Raw genomic sequence first — 17,359 nt, forward strand, 5'->3', positions numbered from 1 at the left:
TGTTGAGGAGAAGATGAGTTAAACATCTGAATACATCACAGATATCAAATATGAGGATTGGCTCAGCTTGTTGTGACTGTTCTGCTGCTGCTGGATGGGAGCAAACTCCTTCCAGGTCTGTGTGAAATATGCATCAACAGGCTTTATTGAAACACAGACACACCCAGTCTGCATTAAGACCCATCGCAGTGGTAGAGGATTCTGGGAAACAGTCTGGGTTGACTGTATGTAGCCTCATCTTCTGAAAACGAACATAAAGAAGCTCATTTCTTCCTTTCCTGATGAGTTTGCTTCATTTTCGAGTCGTTCACTTTGGCCCTTCAGGTGCAACATTCTGAGGACTTTTCAAGAATTTATCAAACATTTATGTGTTTCAGCTAAATCTGCATTTGGGTTTCAGCCGTTGGATACATTTTATTTATCCTGGAGTTTCCAGATGTTTAATTTACTCTGCCATCCCCGATACTCAGTCATGACATGTTTATAAAAGCTGGACAACATTTTTTCTACATATTCTTACTGAATCAACTCCAGATGTGTCACAGAGTCTCAGAGCTCAGCTTGTGAAATGTTGGAAGGTTTTCTGGAGTGAAGCTGCTTTTTGTCTCCTCTGCAGACATTTGAGTCACCCGGTGATGAATCAGGATCAAATAATGTTTGAATCAACACTTGAAATCACAAGAATTAATGGGTCTAAAACACGCAGCGTGCGCTAACTGTTTTAGTCTCTATTCTCCCCAGAGCAGACGTGTTTTACTTTTCCATTGAGCCTCATTCCTGTTTCGTCAAATTGTTCACAGCTCTGACAAAACCGACTCCAGCAGTCGTTAACTTTAACGTGTTCTAACTGGAGCGTACGTCATACCTGGTTTTCTGTTGGATCTGCTGTGTTTTGGGCTTTTTGCAGTTCTGACCAGGAAAGCATCCGAGTTAAAACAAACCCATAGAAGGTGTGAACATATAGACAGAAACCATTAAATACGATCCTGATGCAGCAGCGTTAGGAGTAAATATGGCTGCAGATTTAGAGCAGGTCAATAAAACGGAGTTAGTAGAAAACAAACGCTGCCTTTTCTGCAGATATTTTTCCATTTGAGGTTCTTTGCTTTCATCACTTTTTATTTTCACAACTATTTTCATCCCTAGTGCATGTGGTCAGGCCAGTCTTCCTGTTTGCCATACCCTGTCTCCATTATTCTGGCCGGCTGGGTTGCGTCCTCGCCCACAGCCCACAGTGAGTTGACGCTGCGCCGTCAGACGCTGTGTGGATAGAAATGTAAAGCGAGACGGTCGATGTGCGCCGACCACAAACTGGCATGCTTGTGTGTCACAGTTGGAAAATTGCTGTAACTGCAGCGGGTGAGTCAGAGGCAGCAGAAAAACACTCGTCCAGTTCCCGTACTTACCTCAGCCTTTTAAAGCCACTATGGATTTTTTGCTTTTAGTTGTAATACATATTTAATTTAAGGCTTTGTCAATGAGGAAGGCAACTTTATTAAGTTTTCACTTACTACTCTCTAAAACTGAGCATGGAAAGTTTTTATACAGACATTATTTCACAGAAACCGTGCACTTCATCTAAGTTACTAACATATTTGCAGCACATGAACACATTTTCAATTAAAAATTACTCAACAGTAAAAAAAAAAAAAAGCTTACACTTTATAGTTTATAATAATATAACAAAAGATTTTGCTTTGAAATGTAACGATTTCCTGCAAGTAACATTAAAACCATATAGAGTTTATTATCGTATGAACACATATTTACATCTCTGCTGTTCGTCGTTTGGTGGATATTTCAGACTAACGTCTTGAGAGTGGAGGATAAATTGGAGCGAGTGGACTCAGACGTCATCGTTCTCTTGATGCTCCACTGGTTCACGAGTTCCTGAACTTTCTTCCTGAAGTTCTTCCCGACGATGACGTACAGCACTGGGTTCAGGACGCTGTTGAAGAAGCCCAGGTAGGTGAAGATCTGGTTGCAGATGTCCAGCGCGGACGACAGCTGGCAGCCTCCCAGGACTTTGACCCGCTCCAGGATGTTCAGGATGGTGACGAGGTGGAACGGCACCCAGCAGAGGAGGAAGGCCAGCAGGACCACCAGAACCAAGATGGTGGCCTTCTGCTCTGTCTTCTCAGCGTTGAACCTTTCTATCGACTGCTTCTTCAGCGCCCGGATGATCCTCAACGTGCAGAACAAGATGATGGAAATCGGAATGATGAAGCTGAGAACCAGCAGCATCCAGTCGTAGAGAATCTCTACGGTCATGTTGGGGTATTCCAGGTAGCAGGCGTAAACTCCATACTCAGGAAAATGTCTCACCTCCCTGAAGATGAATGTGGGAATGCTGAGCAACAAGCCGAAGCCCCACGTTAGCAGACAGCCTAGCTTAGCATACTTTGGCCTGCGCATTCTTCCATGTGACAAAGTGTGCACCAGCGCCACATACCGGTCTATGCCAACCAGAACCAGGAAGTAGATGCTGCAGTAGACGTTTATCTTGATGCCCACATTGACGACTTTGCACATGAACTGTCCGAAAGGCCAGTTGAACTGATTGTAAATGTTGACGGCCCAGAAGGGCAGACAGGACACCAGAACCAGGTCGGCAGCAGCCAGGTTGCTCAGGTAGATCTCAGCCACGGTGCAGGGCTTCTTGTGGAGGATGAAGACCATCAGGACGAAGAGGTTGAAGAAGATTCCCAGAATGCTGATGGTCAGAATGTAGACCGGCGCTCCGCTGGCCAGCCAGTCCCAGGCCTCCGGGTTGGGACAGTCCGTAACGTTGCCGCTGTCATGGTCGCCATACAGCGCCGTGGCGTTGAGGTCAGGGAAGCTGCAAAGAAACATAATATACAACACAAACTGTTTAATATTGGAAAGAAATATTCTAAAGTTCACTGGTTTCAAATGACATTCCTGCATTTTGTCACATTTTAAACATTTAATTTACACTTTATGTGACAGAAGAGGTTGTGCATAAAAGTGAACTGGAAGGAAAAGGAAACACGGTTTTGAAAAAGTTTATAAATAACAATCTTTAAATCTTTGTTTTCAGCCCCTTTACTGTGATACCAAAAGGAAAATCTGTTCAGTCAGCAACCACTGCAAACATCTCTGACTGGCAGAGCAGAGCATTAGCCAGACAAACGGCTGATCACGGTAGATCTGGAGGAGCTGCAGAGATCCTCGGCTCGGGTGGGAGAATCTCTCTGTGGGACATCGATCAGTCGTTTAAATCTTGAAAGTCTGCTTCCAGTTGTGGAGGAGACAGTGAACGTGTGGAAGAAGCTGCTCTGGCCAGAAGAGATCATCCCCATGATGAAGCATGGTAGTGGTTGTATTATGGATGTGCAAAGCAACTCCAACGACTTCCAGCTGTAACTGTAGGTGGTTCCAAGAAAGTGTTGAAGAGCCACACTTTTCAGATTTAAATCTGTGAAAATTAAACGACCTTTTATTTTCCCTCTGTTTCATGAAGAGGTTTTTTGTTTTATATTTTTAGTTTAATTTTAGTAACTTCAGAAATATTCTGGCTTTATTGTGAAGCTAAAATGGCGCCTCGTGTTTCTAAACAAACTGTAAAATGTTCACTACATGTTCCTGTCCTGGGATTTGCTGTGGTGACTTTCTGGAAATCTGGATTCATGTTGATGACAGAGTCAGTAGAGCTGCTGCAGAAACAGAAACACTTTTAACAGATAAAACCCGAACAGAACCAGAGAGCCTCTCCCTGCTGCTGCAGAACCTGTAATAATTAACGTGATCGCTGCTTCTTCTGCATGTCGTATGTAATTGTTTTACCTGATCCTGCGTCATGCAGCTGAGCTAATTACAGTTACAGTAATGAGCAGCACAACAACAAAAAAATCTGTTTTCTGTCATCATGTTTGATCTGTTTGTGAATATTAAGCTTCATTAAATAAAAATTGTTTGTCATTTAAGTAAATTTTGTCTTTTTTATTTTTGATTTGGTACATTAAACAGCTTAACACATATAAACATGGTTATTGGTGGATATAATATACATTATACTGGATTCATGTCACTTTAAGGTTATGTCACGAGGAAAAATTTATAAAAAGTGGGAATATAAATATGTTTACACTCCATCGAATATGTAAAACTAAAGTTTTGACATCATGATGCATTCTGTAAGTATCTTCAAAAATAATAAGATAAAAAATTATTAGGATTTAACTCAAAGTTCTAAAATTAGATCCAGAAACCAAAATATTAAAAAAGAGCAACTTTTATTTACAGTTTATTTAACTTTATTTCTTCTTGTTCTATCTCTGAGTTATAGTAACTGTAAGATATTTGAAGTTTAAAAAACAATCTTTCACACATTTTTAGCCCATTTTATCATCCCAGCTCTGCTGGTCCCTGACAGGAGCAGCGTCTCCCAGATGAGATAAAGTGTATAAAGCGTTCAGATGTTGTACCTGGTAGCTGGAAGAGTCATTTCTCCTGAGTCCAGATGCTGCGCCTCCCAGTAATACTCTGCAGTCTGTCGCTGACTCGCTCCTCTGAGGAATCTGCAATTAGTGTGATGTCAGCCAAAGAGGCAAAGCAGTTTATAGTTCAGTCAGCGCTGCGGCCCTTCTGATTGGCTCTCTGCTCCCACTGTCTGCCTGCACACTGTCAGCTCTGAGATGGTTTATGGCTGCATTTATAGAAACACATTTAAAAAAAGAAAAACAACCCAGCAGCTTCTTGTACTTCTAAGAGTTTACAGAGATTATTTGGTTTCTTTTTGTTTCATCTGTTTAGTCACAATGGACTGAAAGAACCACAGTTCTGGTTCTGTTGGACCTCAGAGCAGCCGCTGACCGTGACATAGTACTGAAACGGCTGGAGAACCAGGCCGGACTCTCTGCTGCAGTTCTGGACTGGCTCAGGTTTACCAGCAGAACCGGGACTTCCTCATGTCTCATGTGGAGTACCTCAGGGTTCTGAACTCTGGCCCCTCCTGTTCAACATCTATATGCCCCACTGGCTCAGATTATAACAAGAACAAAGATTAGCTACCATGACTGGTGATACACAGCTCTACATTACGATGTCACCAGGTGAGTCTGAACCATCCAATCACTGAACAGATGCTGAGAACGGATAAACATGTGGAAGATGAACGGAAGCTGAAGGTCTAATCTTTGGAGCTAGAGAGGAACGATCTGGAGCTATAGATCTAGAGTCAACGCACAACTTCAGTTGTTGCAGCTGGGAACTTAAATTCAGGATGAGCGCTGACCTGAACGTTCAGAGCTACATAAAGGCAGTTACAAAGTCGGCCTTCTGTTACCAGAAGAACATTTCCTAACCCAGTTTCAGGTCAATCTTGTCTCCAGTTGGTCCGTCTTGTTTCCAGTTGGTCCGTCTTGTTTCCAGTTGGTCCATCTTGTTTCCAGTTCATCCTTCTTGTCTCCAGTTGGTCCATCTTGTTTCCAGTTGGTCCATCTTGTTTCCAGTTCATCCTTCTTGTCTCCAGTTGGTCCATCTTGTTTCCAGTTGGTCCATCTTGTTTCCAGTTGGTCCATCTTGTTTCCTGTTGGTCCATCTTGTCTCCAGTTGGTCCATCTTGTTTCCAGTTGGTCCATCTTGTCTCCAGTAGGTCCATCTTGTCTCCAGTAGGTCCATCTTGTTTCCAGTTGGTCCGTCTTGTCTCCAGTTGGTCCATCTTGTTTCCAGTTGGTCCATCTTGTCTCCAGTTGGTCCATCTTGTTTCCAGTTGGTCCGTCTTGTCTCCAGTTGGTCCATCTTGTTTCCAGTTGGTCCATCTTGTTTCCAGTTGGTCCATCTTGTTTCCAGTTGGTCCATTTTGTCTCCAGTTGGTCCATTTTGTCTCCAGTTGGTCCGTCTTGTCTCCAGTTGGTCCATCTTGTTTCCAGTTGGTCCATCTTGTCTCCAGTTGGTCCATCTTGTTTCCAGTTGGTCCATCTTGTCTCCAGTTGGTCCATCTTGTCTCCAGTTGGTCCATTTTGACTCCAGTAGGTCCATCTTGTTTCCAGTTGGTCCATCTTGTTTCCAGTTGGTCCATTTTGTCTCCAGTTGGTCCATTTTGTCTCCAGTTGGTCCATCTTGTTTCCAGTTGGTCCATCTTGCTTCCAGTTGGTCCATCTTGTTTCCAGTTGGTCCATCTTGTCTCCAGTTGGTCCATTTTGTCTCCAGTTGGTCCATCTTGTTTCCAGTTGTTCCATCTTGTCTCCAGTTGGTCCATCTTGTCTCCAGTTGGTCCATTTTGTCTCCAGTTGGTCCATCTTGTTTCCAGTTGGTCCATCTTGTTTCCAGTTGGTCCATCTTGTCTCCAGTTGGTCCATCGTGGTACCAGATCTTCCTTAATATTCTCCAACAAATCCATATGCCTGCCACACCTTTCTTAACTTTGTTTTTATGTTAAAAACTGAATTTTCCGTCATTTTTTTTTTTTTTTTTTTTTTTTTTTTTTTTGCTCCGGCTCATAAAATCTCAATAAAACATATCTGAGTTTGTGGGTACAAAGTTCAATGGTTAAGTGGCGTTTCTGTCAGGGTGACAAAGACTGACACCAGACATTTATTAGTCGGTTAGTAAACTGGCTGGTTGTGATTTTACTGGGACAGAAAGCCGCCAGCAGAGACACACTTCTCAAGTTTAAAGGGATTTTTACTTCAACAAGCAAAGTGCAGCAGGCTCCTCACGCAAACAGGAATGGGCGGGACGTATCTGAAAGCAAGCTGCAGATTTTTTAAGTGGGATATGATTTCCAAATGGTAAATGGAGTAAAAGACCAGAGTAAAAATATGTAAGATGAGTAGAAAGGACCAAAACATTTAGCCTGAACGATTTGGCACAGAGGGGATGGAATTTTGCTGAAGTGGATGGAAGATCATTTCCAAAGATACGACTGAGGCCTTCGAGGGGGAACGTATGGCGGCGTGTTACTATTATTGTACATATATGAAAAAAGGAGCACATTTCCACCAAAAAACTCAAAAATTGTAACATTAATCTCTAAAGTTTTCATGAAAAAACAAGAACATTTCTGAGCTCCAAAAGGCAAATATTTTTTTGACTTTTGAATCTCAGAAATTTCCAAGGCTTTTCTAGAATTTTTTTTTTTTCTTTAGATTGATCTCAAAATATCTACGTTTTTCTTGTTTTATTGGTTGTAACATGTTGTCTTACGGCCAGCTGTCTGGAGGTAACTACATCCTGACCTGATCTGTCTGAAAGGTTATTCTTCCTTTTCATCATCTGGTTCTGATCTGGTCGCCACGCTGTCGGATCTCAATAACTTTAAAATCCTTTTGTAGCCGGTGGCGGCCATCTTTACTGACGTGAGCAGAGCTCTGCTGGGAAACGCCTGCAGTCCAATCTGACTCCGTTCACATAGCGTCAGATTGGACTGACATGTTTCTAGTAGCATGACCATGCAAAAATAAAAAATAAAACATCTGATTTAGGCTAAAAATGAGAATTGAGCATCAAGACCTGCAGTGTGAACAGAGCCCACGTTTCTAAACAGCATGTAACAGTCGCATGTTTCAGAACATGAACACTTGACTCCACGTCGTGTGTCGAATAGAGGAGATAATTGTTTTCTGAGGAACCTGGAGAACACATTTTGTTTACAAGCAGCAGTGATCAGTTCCTGCAACGTGCTGGAGGTTTTTCCCGTAACGATTCGGTTACTCTGAGTATTTCATCCTGAGATGTAGCACTAAGTGCAACCTGTAATGATTTGGGTTCCACACAATCAGGCAGAAACCATTGGGAGGAAATATGAAACCATCTGATGTGCTTACAAAACCTGCGTTATTATCTGATTATCTGCTAAAATGTATGTCTGCTGTCAGTAGATTTTGATAATTCATCATTTGTTTTCAGCTCTGCTGTTTTCTTGTGGTTTGGATCACGTCTCACATCAGAACTCAAGGCTCAGCCATGTAAAGAGGAGGTTTGTTGTTTGTGGTTGACGTCCAGCTGAGCCACGTCTCCTCTGATGAACCAGCCTGACGTCCCTCAGCAGGGTTTGTGTTCGGTGTGACTGTCGGCCGTGTTCGGCTCTCATCTCTGTGGAGCTCCTGGTCTGATTCTGACGGGAAACCTGATCCCTCTTTTCCCTGGAAATGTCTTGTTTTCCCGGGACACACCCAGAGTTTTAGCATGATTCAGAAATGTTCTACAGGATCGAGATCCGAGCCGACCCAGAGGCTTAATGTCAGCCTGCTGCGTTCAGACCAGACCTCAGGTTTACTGTGAGCCCCAGGTTGTCCGTTCATCTGTGAACTGGAGGATCTGCTCCTTCCTCACCATTTAATCCACTTTGTGCAGCAAAACATGATGCTGCCACCACCGTGCTTCACAGTTGTAACAGTATTCTTAGAAGATGACATTCTGCTTGTCATAGCTCTACGTTTGTCGTCTCATAGAAGTTTTCCTCAACACATTTTTGGCTTGTTCATGTTGGCAGCTTCCAGTTTCAGTCAAGGTTGAAGGTATCAGTCAGGAGCAGGCACCATTTGAACATCAGGGTGTGAGACTTTTATATTCAGCTGGAGGTTGTTTCAGGTGAGTGAGTCTCCAAATACAGGAGAAATGTCTTATTAAAACTACATAGTTACTCATTTTAATGAGTTTTAAAACTCATGAAACTATAATATATTCTAGTGGGGAAAAAAAGGTCGTAACAGTGTCAAGTCTAATCAAATTTTACTTGTGTAGAACCTTCCAGCAACAAGGCACAGTAAAAGGTTCAAACCTCACAGGACGTCTGAGTGCCTTTTACTAGTCAACGTGTGTTTGCCTTTCTAAGAAGGTTTAACCTGTCAGAGGAATATATTTAATATATAATTTTAATAAGATCCAAAAGCTGTAATTTGCTGTAACTTTCTTACCAACATTTAGCCAAAGAAAGTCATGAGTATATGATCCAGCCTTGTTTTTAAAAATCATCGCTCATAGGTTATTTTCTCAACCTTCATAAAAAGAACAACAAATGTTTATTAGTTTTCATCCAGGCTTTCGCAAAAATAGATGCAGCGAGCCGCTTCTACTAGATGCACACAGGTCATCTAGTCCTTTCTCCTGAGAGGGAGAGCGATTTCTCACAAGGGCGGGGAAACGTTCTGTTGTTCGAGATAATCAGAGATTGCAGAGATTCTGTAACTGTGGGTCAAACGTTTCAACATAGCATGTAAAACTACTATTGTAAGAGTGATAACAACATATAATAATTCTAACAATCACCTTATTCATTATCCCTCCCACAAAAACAGATTTTCTGAATGTTTTTCATCAGCTGGAGTTTGGTGTGTTAGTGACGGGTGGATGAGGTCAGAACGACTCTGCTCAGACTCTGAGTCATTTCAGGAACAGAACTGATCTGACTTACTGTCAGTTTGTGGGAAAAACATTTTAGAAGATTTTTATTATCAGAAATGTTATGACTACCATCAGAAATCTATAAATATTCTGGTCCATAAAGTCACTTTGCTGATTGAAGCATGCAGTCGTGTGTATGAACATGAGACTGTGTGTGTGATGGGGGAACGGTTGCCATGGCAAACTAAAATCCCTGAAGTGATTCTAACTGTTAGTTATGTAACCAAACCTGCAGTTTTTCTAGCAGCAGACAGATTTACTGCTCAACCAGACTGGAGTCAGACAAACAGCAGGACTCTCCACCGTCACCGCACAACGTTTGGTGCTTTCAACGTTTGGTGCTTTCAGCGTTTGGTGCTTTCAACGTTTGGTGCTTTCAGCGTTTGGTGCTTTCAACGTTTGGTGCTTTCAGCGTTTGGTGCTTTCAGCGTTTGGTGCTTTCAGCGTTTGGTGCTTTCAACGTTTGGTGCTTTCAACGTTTGGTGCTTTCAACGTTTGGTGCTTTCAGCGTTTGGTGCTTTCAACGTTTGGTGCTTTCAGCGTTTGGTGCTTTCAACGTTTGGTGCTTTCAACGTTTGGTGCTTTCAGCGTTTGGTGCTTTCAACGTTTGGTGCTTTCAGCGTTTGGTGCTTTCAACGTTTGGTGCTTTCAACGTTTGGTGCTTTCAATGTTTGGTGCTTTCAACGTTTGGTGCTTTCAGCGTTTGGTGCTTTCAACGTTTGGTGCTTTCAACGTTTGGTGCTTTCAACGTTTGGTGCTTTCAACGTTTGGTGCTTTCAACGTTTGGTGCTTTCAGCGTTTGGTGCTTTCAACGTTTGGTGCTTTCAACGTTTGGTGCTTTCAACGTTTGGTGCTTTCAACGTTTGGTGCTTTCGGCGTTTGGTGCTTTCGGCGTTTGGTGCTTTCAACGTTTGGTGCTTTCAGCGTTTGGTGCTTTCAGCGTTTGGTGCTTTCAGCGTTTGGTGCTTTCAACGTTTGGTGCTTTCAGCGTTTGGTGCTTTCAGCGTTTGGTGCTTTCAACGTTTGGTGCTTTCAACGCTTTGGTGCTTTCAGCGCTTTGGTGCTTTCAACGCTTTGGTGCTTTCAGCGTTGGTGCTTTCAGCGTTTGGTGCTTTCAGCGTTTGGTGCTTTCAACGTTTGGTGCTTTCAACGTTTGGTGCTTTCAGCGTTTGGTGCTTTCAACGTTTGGTGCTTTCAACGTTTGGTGCTTTCAACGTTTGGTGCTTTCAGCGTTTGGTGCTTTCAGCGTTTGGTGCTTTCAGCGTTTGGTGCTTTCAACGTTTGGTGCTTTCAACGTTTGGTGCTTTCAACGTTTGGTGCTTTCAACGTTTGGTGCTTTCAACGTTTGGTGCTTTCAACGTTTGGTGCTTTCAGCGTTTGGTGCTTTCAACGTTTGGTGCTTTCAGCGTTTGGTGCTTTCAGCGTTTGGTGCTTTCAGCATTTTGTGCTTTCAGCATTTGGTGCTTTCAACATTTGGTGCTTTCAACATTTGGTGCTTTCAACATTTGGAGCTTTCAGCGTTTGGTGCTTTCAACATTTGGTGCTTTCAACGTTTGGTGCTTTCAGCGTTTAGTGCTGTCAACATTTGGTGCTTTCAACGTTTGGTGCTTTCAACGCTTTGGTGCTTTCAACGTTTGGTGCTTTCAGCGTTTGGTGCTTTCAGCGTTTGGTGCTTTCAACGTTTGGTGCTTTCAGCGTTTGGTGCTTTCAACGTTTGGTGCTTTCAACGTTTGGTGCTTTCAACGTTTGGTGCTTTCAGCGTTTGGTGCTTTCAGCGTTTGGTGCTTTCAACGTTTGGTGCTTTCAACGTTTGGTGCTTTCAACGTTTGGTGCTTTCAGCGTTTGGTGCTTTCAGCGTTTGGTGCTTTCAGCGTTTGGTGCTTTCAACGTTTGGTGCTTTCAACGTTTGGTGCTTTTGCATGTTAAAAGTCTCCAATAACATAAAAATGTCCCCAGATGCCCAAATTGCTTTCCTGGAAGAAAATTGCTGAGAGAAATCTGAAACGTCTGAATCTAAATTAGCTCCATGTGTTCTGCCTCATGTCATGGAGAATCCTTCCACCCATGAAAGTAGTCCTCCATCTTTTTAAACATATCTAAAAGTTTCTTTGACGTAAAGAGTAGACGTTAGTAGACACAACTAGACTAACAAATGTTTTACAGTGCAGTCAGAGGATGAGTTAGTTCAGACTGTTGATATAAATTTAGTAAAGATACTTTGGGAAACCAGGAAAGAACAGAAGTTATCTCCAGAAATCCTCTGCTCAGCTTCCCTCTGAAATCACCTGATCCGGTTCGGTTGGAGTTGAAGACCCAGTTCTGACCCAGTTTGGTTGGAGTGTAAGTCCTGGTTCCGGTCCATTTTTCCCAGAGCAGAGCTGCAGCATGTCTCGGTGTGACCCATAAGAACCTCTAACTGTCGGAAAACACCAAGCGATGAATCTGTTATTTCCTGCTGATATAATCACATCAGCCTGATGTCACTTTGGACCCGCCAGCGTCTTTCTGCACCAGTAACGTCCCAGTTTCATCAGATTGTGTGTGCTGGGTAGAGCAGCTTCACCATCAGGCCTCCAGCTCCAAACTCTGATCTGAAGATTTCCTCTATCTCAGATAAACAGCAGAACTAACAATTCTCCAACCAAATGTAATAAAAAATATTCAACTTATAAATCAGTTTTAGGTTTAAAACCACAGAGACTATAAATAACTAAAATTGTAGGATTAATGAGTGACAAGCATGACCAGAGCTGGGGACTGGATGGCACCTTGTAATAAAAATACTTTCTGTAGTTTCGGCCTGGTTGTTGCGACACCATGAAGATAATCTTCACTGATCGGTGATGTGATCAGAGAGCAGCGGCTTCAGAGTGGAAAGCTGCAGCTGATTGCTTTATCTGTCATCCTCACCGGTACTGCAGGGCGTCTCCATGGAGATAAACAGTCCAATCAGGCTGCAGGAAGAACTTCCTGATGTAGCAAATACAGTTTCCTCCTTTTCTTAGTCGACCTTTCCTCTGTTTCCTAAAAGAAACAAATGGAAACGTCTTACTTGATGAATGTCTTCACTCTGGTGTAAACAGTTCCATTAATGTAAATGTAATATAAGATTATATGATCAGAAAAATGAATCATTAAAAACAGGAATTAGCTGCACAACTGGAGACATTAGAAAAACACAACATGTTATTGTTTGTCAGTGTGACTGACTGTTACTGGGAGCCAATAATGAATCTTATCACATTTAGAACCAAACCAGATGTAGGAACAAAGACAAACTGAAAAGCATTTTAGCAATCCTAACTGAGTTCAGGTCAGGTGAACAAAAAGGTCATATTTTGTTTTGATTCAATGTCTGTGCATAATAAAACCATTATAAACATAATAAAACCATTATAAACACAATAAAACCATTATAAACACAATAAATCCATAAGTCTGAGTGTGAATGTTGTGACATTTTGTCTGTTGAAACTTCTCCTCAGTGTTAAACTCTCAGGCTGAAAAGCCATAAAATCGACCTCAAGCCTGTTGTTGATGTTCTCTGTTCAGAACCGCCTCATGTTGTTCAGAACCGCCTCGGTTCTGAACAACATGAGCGTCTGGACCCAGAGCCCGCCGCTGTATGGAAATATTCTGCTCATTTCCTGTCTCCTCCTGCCTGTCTGTAGAGCCAGTTGATGTGCGGCGTGTCGGCCATTAGCCCCACTGCGCCGCCCGCCTGCTGAACGCCACGCCGCTTCAGACAACAGGACACGACTCGCCCTGAAAACACGAGTTATTGTTCTGACAGCTGCTTCTGACAGCGGGGCCTCTGCATGGAGAAGAAGTGAAAGTTTACAGAGATGTGGGTTTAGATGAAGCCATAATGCACCTCTGGTGGTCAGTGAGGGTCACCCAGTAAATCAGTTGCATCAACACATGAAAGATTTTTAACCGTAAACCCAGAGCCGTGTTGTCTTCTTTCTTCTTTTTAAATAGTCCAGGAAAGTCCGACATTGAGGAGGAAAAAGAAAAATGGACGTGTTTGCGTCAACAGTCGAAGCTAAAAGTTTGTGTTTCTGGCTCAAAGTGTTTATAGCAGAAAAGTGTGTGGGAGTTTGATGATTTGGAAGGAATTTTCTGTCCTCAAGCTTCTTACAGGCTCTCTGTGGTTACGACTCAAACTCTGCCTTCACAAAATAAATGTAATTAAGCAGAAAAAAAAGATTAAAAGTTGAAGAAAAAAATATCTGAAGTAGAACAGTTTCTGAAGTACAACTTCTGGAATGACCTCTGACCTCTGGTGAGAGGAAGAAAACTTAGCAGAGCCTGCAGTTTGTTTGTGTTTTTCAGCAACACGAAGCATCTGGACAGTAAAAGGAGAAAACATCTGGACAGTAAAAGGAGAAAACATCTGGAAAGTAAAAGGACATTTAGTTGTTGTGGTAAAAAGTTTGAACACTCAGGCTGAAGCCACTTGTAATTTCTGTTCTTAGATTCTTAAAAAAACATTACGCAACATTCAAATGTAAATATAAACCGAGTCTAAACATAACGTGATGGATAACATTTTTATAAAAAGACGGATTTGGATGAAACTTGAGGAAATATAAGTGATAAAGCAGAGTAACATCAAACTGTTTCCTCCTTTCAGAAGAAGATCCTGGATGTGATCCCAGACTGATCCGTCTGTCATTCAAGGTTAAGTTCAACTTTATTTATAAATCCCATTTAAAATGCTGCTGTAACCAAGTACTGCTCATAAAAATAGAAATAAGAATATACAGGGGAGAAAAATGAAACAAGAACATTAAAAGCATAAAACATTAAGACAAGAAAAGAAAAGAAACATAAAACATTCAACTAAAACCAGCAGGAAACGTTTCATCGCCTGGATCAGTTTCTCTGCTCCAGCTGCTCTGAGTGTTTTAGGACTTTCCTTTCTGACCTGAATAAAGTGATTCAAGGATTCAGCAGCTCTGGACGTCATGCAGAGCAGGTCATGCAGTTCTGCAGCAGAAACACATGCAGCACGCAGGGCAGGTTCTGGAGAAACACTGAACCAGAGATAAAATGTTTGGAAGTAATTCCACTCCTACATTATTACCCAGCATGCATCATCCCTAAAAAAAAAAACACTTTATAATATGAAGTAGGTCATGAATCAAAAATTTATTTAATTGAGAGTAAATGTTGACAAGAGATTTTGTAGAAATAAAATGTTTTTTGTATGAGAGATCATGCTAATGCTACAAAAAGATGAGTTTCTATGCAGGTTTACCTTTTATTATTAATACATTTGATGAGTTCTGTATTTATGTGTGATCATTTAAACTATGTAATGTAACTCTGTGGTCCACTCGTCTCATTCTTATTACACTATATGCTATAATTATTATTTATATTCACATGAACATTAAATGAGCTGCTGTAAATAAAACGGAGCTGTGGGTCCCTCTACTGGCCAAAGCTCACAACGCACCCTGCAAACACAACAAAACCAGAAGAAACTTGAGGAAATCTCTTAAAAAAGATTAAGTTATTGAAAATAAATTGGTTTCCATTGATCCCATATTAGACCACAACAGATCTTAGATGGTTTTGTGAAAGTAGATATTTTATTTTAACCAGTTTGTTTCTGTTTATTCAAACCTCTTCTCCATCATAAACTATAAATAACCTTTAAAACAGAAAACAACTTGAAGTCTCTCTGTCATCATGTCACTTTCTCTCCATCTGTTCGGCCCTGTCTCTTCCTCCTGTAGTCCCCGGAGACTCTCTCTCTCTCTCTCTCTCTCTCTCTCTCTCTCTCTCTCTCTCTCTCTCTCTCTCTCTCTCTCTCTCTCTCTCTCTCTCTCTCGGCTCTTGTCTCAGACAACTGGAGCAAAACATTTCAGTCTCCATGGCAACAGGCTGCTGATTCCCAGCCGTTACTGAGCAGCAGCGACCCAGTTGAGTAAAACCCGCCACAGTGAGAACCTGGTTCACAGTTTTATGTTATCATTTAAATTCGGTGGTTTTTCTGAGTTTTGTTGTAAAAACGAACAGGTGGCGGTGATTCTGTGTTTGCTCTCTGGCTCCCCCTGCTGCTGTAAACAGGAACATGATTGAGCTAAAAATAAACCTCCATCTGATCCAGCAGCCAGTAAAGTTTTAATCTGCCAAACTCACCAGTAATCAGACCAGCAGAGCACCGCGTTATTAATATGGTTAATATTTTATGAGCTGAATGAAAGAGGCTGCTCACGGATTTATTATCTGTGAGGAGAAAAACTATTAAGACTCAGATGATGTGATGATGTTTATCATGTTTTCTGTCTCGCAGATTTTTTCACTGCATTAAGATGAAAAACAACATATAAAATAAACACATATCTATAAGTCTGATGAGTTTGGGTGAGAATAAATTAATTTGTTTTGAATTGTGAGTCCATATCAAACTTTCTCCCAAACATGTGCATCGATTTTCCTCCAGAAGCAGGAAAATGTCATTTTTCAACCATTTTTACTGTTTAAAAGCATGTTTTTATTATTTTAACTTATGCTTTTAATTTCCCTTTGTGAACAATTAAGTATTTTTTAATTTAACCACAAAAATGCTAAATAATTGAAAAAAGAAAATTTAATAATCTCCTCTGGTTTTGTTTGTCGTTCCAGTGGTGAGCAAACTTTATAAAAGGTTAGAATGTTCTTTAAATCACTAACGCTCTGCACCCACTGGACGTTTAGCTAATGCACTAAATTCAACTGTGTCAATATTCATTGCAAGTAAAATATGCATTATGTTTTATTAAAGGTATATTACCTCAAACAGGCGCCATTTTATTATTAAACATTTACTGTCTGTTGTTAAGGTCAGACTTTAATCAAGTGTTTGGATGTTCCAGCTGAGAGTTAACAATGAAACCAGCAGCTTTAATTCCATCCTGAACACCAAGTGTCTGTTTAAGCTGCGTTAAAAGCTTTATGTCTTTCTGTTTCAGCTCCATGAGACCAAGATGAATGTAAAACTCATTTAGATGTTTCAGGTTTTCCTACAGGTGGCGTATCCAGCATCAGCTGCCACATAACTTCCCTTATCGTCTACCTGGGAATTCAGGCTGTGAAATTTTTGGTTTCTGTGTTTTTGACAGAGAGAAAGTCGGTGTTTCCCCTCAACGATGCTCCTAAGTGAAATAAGCAGCGGCCGTCCTTCTAAATGCAGACCTGCCATTATGTAGAGAGAGTAATGAAGCGTAGTGGGAGGCGGCGGCGGCGGCAGCAGGAGGCGGTGGAGCCCCCAGGATGGCATTAATGCTTCCTGTTCCTGTCACACTATGGATTCACCAACCAGACTAAACGAGGCAGGAGGAAACCTCAGCAAGACAGAGAGCCTGTTTTCTTTTCTCTATGAAATGTTAATAACAGTTTTAATCCAGTCTGACCCTCTGTGGATGGATCTCATCAGCAAAATGTGATTCTTATCTTTATGTAGATGATTAAATAAGGTCACAAGCTTCATGAACATCAGCTTAACGGACAAAAATCTTTTCATGCTAAAACCAGTTTGAAGAAAGAGAAAAACCCACAGGAGGAGGAGAGACGGTAAAGTTTCAGAGATGAGCGCTGGAAAGGCTGCTGTCACCATGGCAGCAGCCGCTGAGATCTTCCCTTCATCTCTGGCTTTTTTTGCCCTTTTGTTCGCAGCATCACGAGGCGAGAACAGCGGCCTGGTGGCTGCTGGTGGCAGCTGCTCATCATGGAGCCGAGATCAGAGCTCCATCCGTCTGGTGCAGCTTCCCATCAACATCACCGGCTCTAATGCAGCTGATTCATCAACCCTAAACCTCCAGGTCACTCCAGGATGTCTCCAGGATGTCTCCAGGATGTCTCCAGGATGTAGAAAAGTTTGGAAAAGTTTTCAGTCATTTTGCAACCACAAAACACAAAGTAGTGTCTAATTTTTTATCCCCTTTATTCACAGCCCTAAATAAGCTGAATATTAATGAACAAACGGGTGTGTGCAGAT

The 17,359-nt window shown here is 41.7% G+C and overlaps 1 protein-coding gene across 1 annotated transcript; it reads right to left on the minus strand.

Moving 5' to 3' along the window:
* Nucleotides 1–1,481: 1,481 nt before the first annotated feature.
* Nucleotides 1,482–12,296, minus strand: bdkrb2 (bradykinin receptor B2). The gene is made up of 3 exons (XM_044143446.1): nucleotides 12,280–12,296; nucleotides 4,449–4,541; nucleotides 1,482–2,839 (listed from the first exon to the last, which is right to left on the minus strand). Exons 2-3 carry the CDS (start codon nucleotides 4,466–4,468, stop codon nucleotides 1,801–1,803), a joined length of 1,059 nt encoding a protein of 352 aa, XP_043999381.1. The 5' UTR covers nucleotides 4,469–4,541; nucleotides 12,280–12,296; the 3' UTR covers nucleotides 1,482–1,800.
* Nucleotides 12,297–17,359: the final 5,063 nt, after the last annotated feature.

This window comes from Gambusia affinis, linkage group LG16, assembly GCF_019740435.1.
Source record: "Gambusia affinis linkage group LG16, SWU_Gaff_1.0, whole genome shotgun sequence".
Taxonomy (NCBI): Eukaryota; Metazoa; Chordata; class Actinopteri; order Cyprinodontiformes; family Poeciliidae; genus Gambusia; species Gambusia affinis.

Excerpts from the sequence above, each read along its gene's own strand:
- bdkrb2 (XM_044143446.1), bottom strand. The coding sequence starts at position 4,468 with ATGACTCTTCCAGCTACCAG. Across the intron at positions 2,840-4,448 it reads ATGACTCTTCCAGCTACCAG|CTTCCCTGACCTCAACGCCA; the intron begins GTACAACATCTG and ends GTTTCTTTGCAG.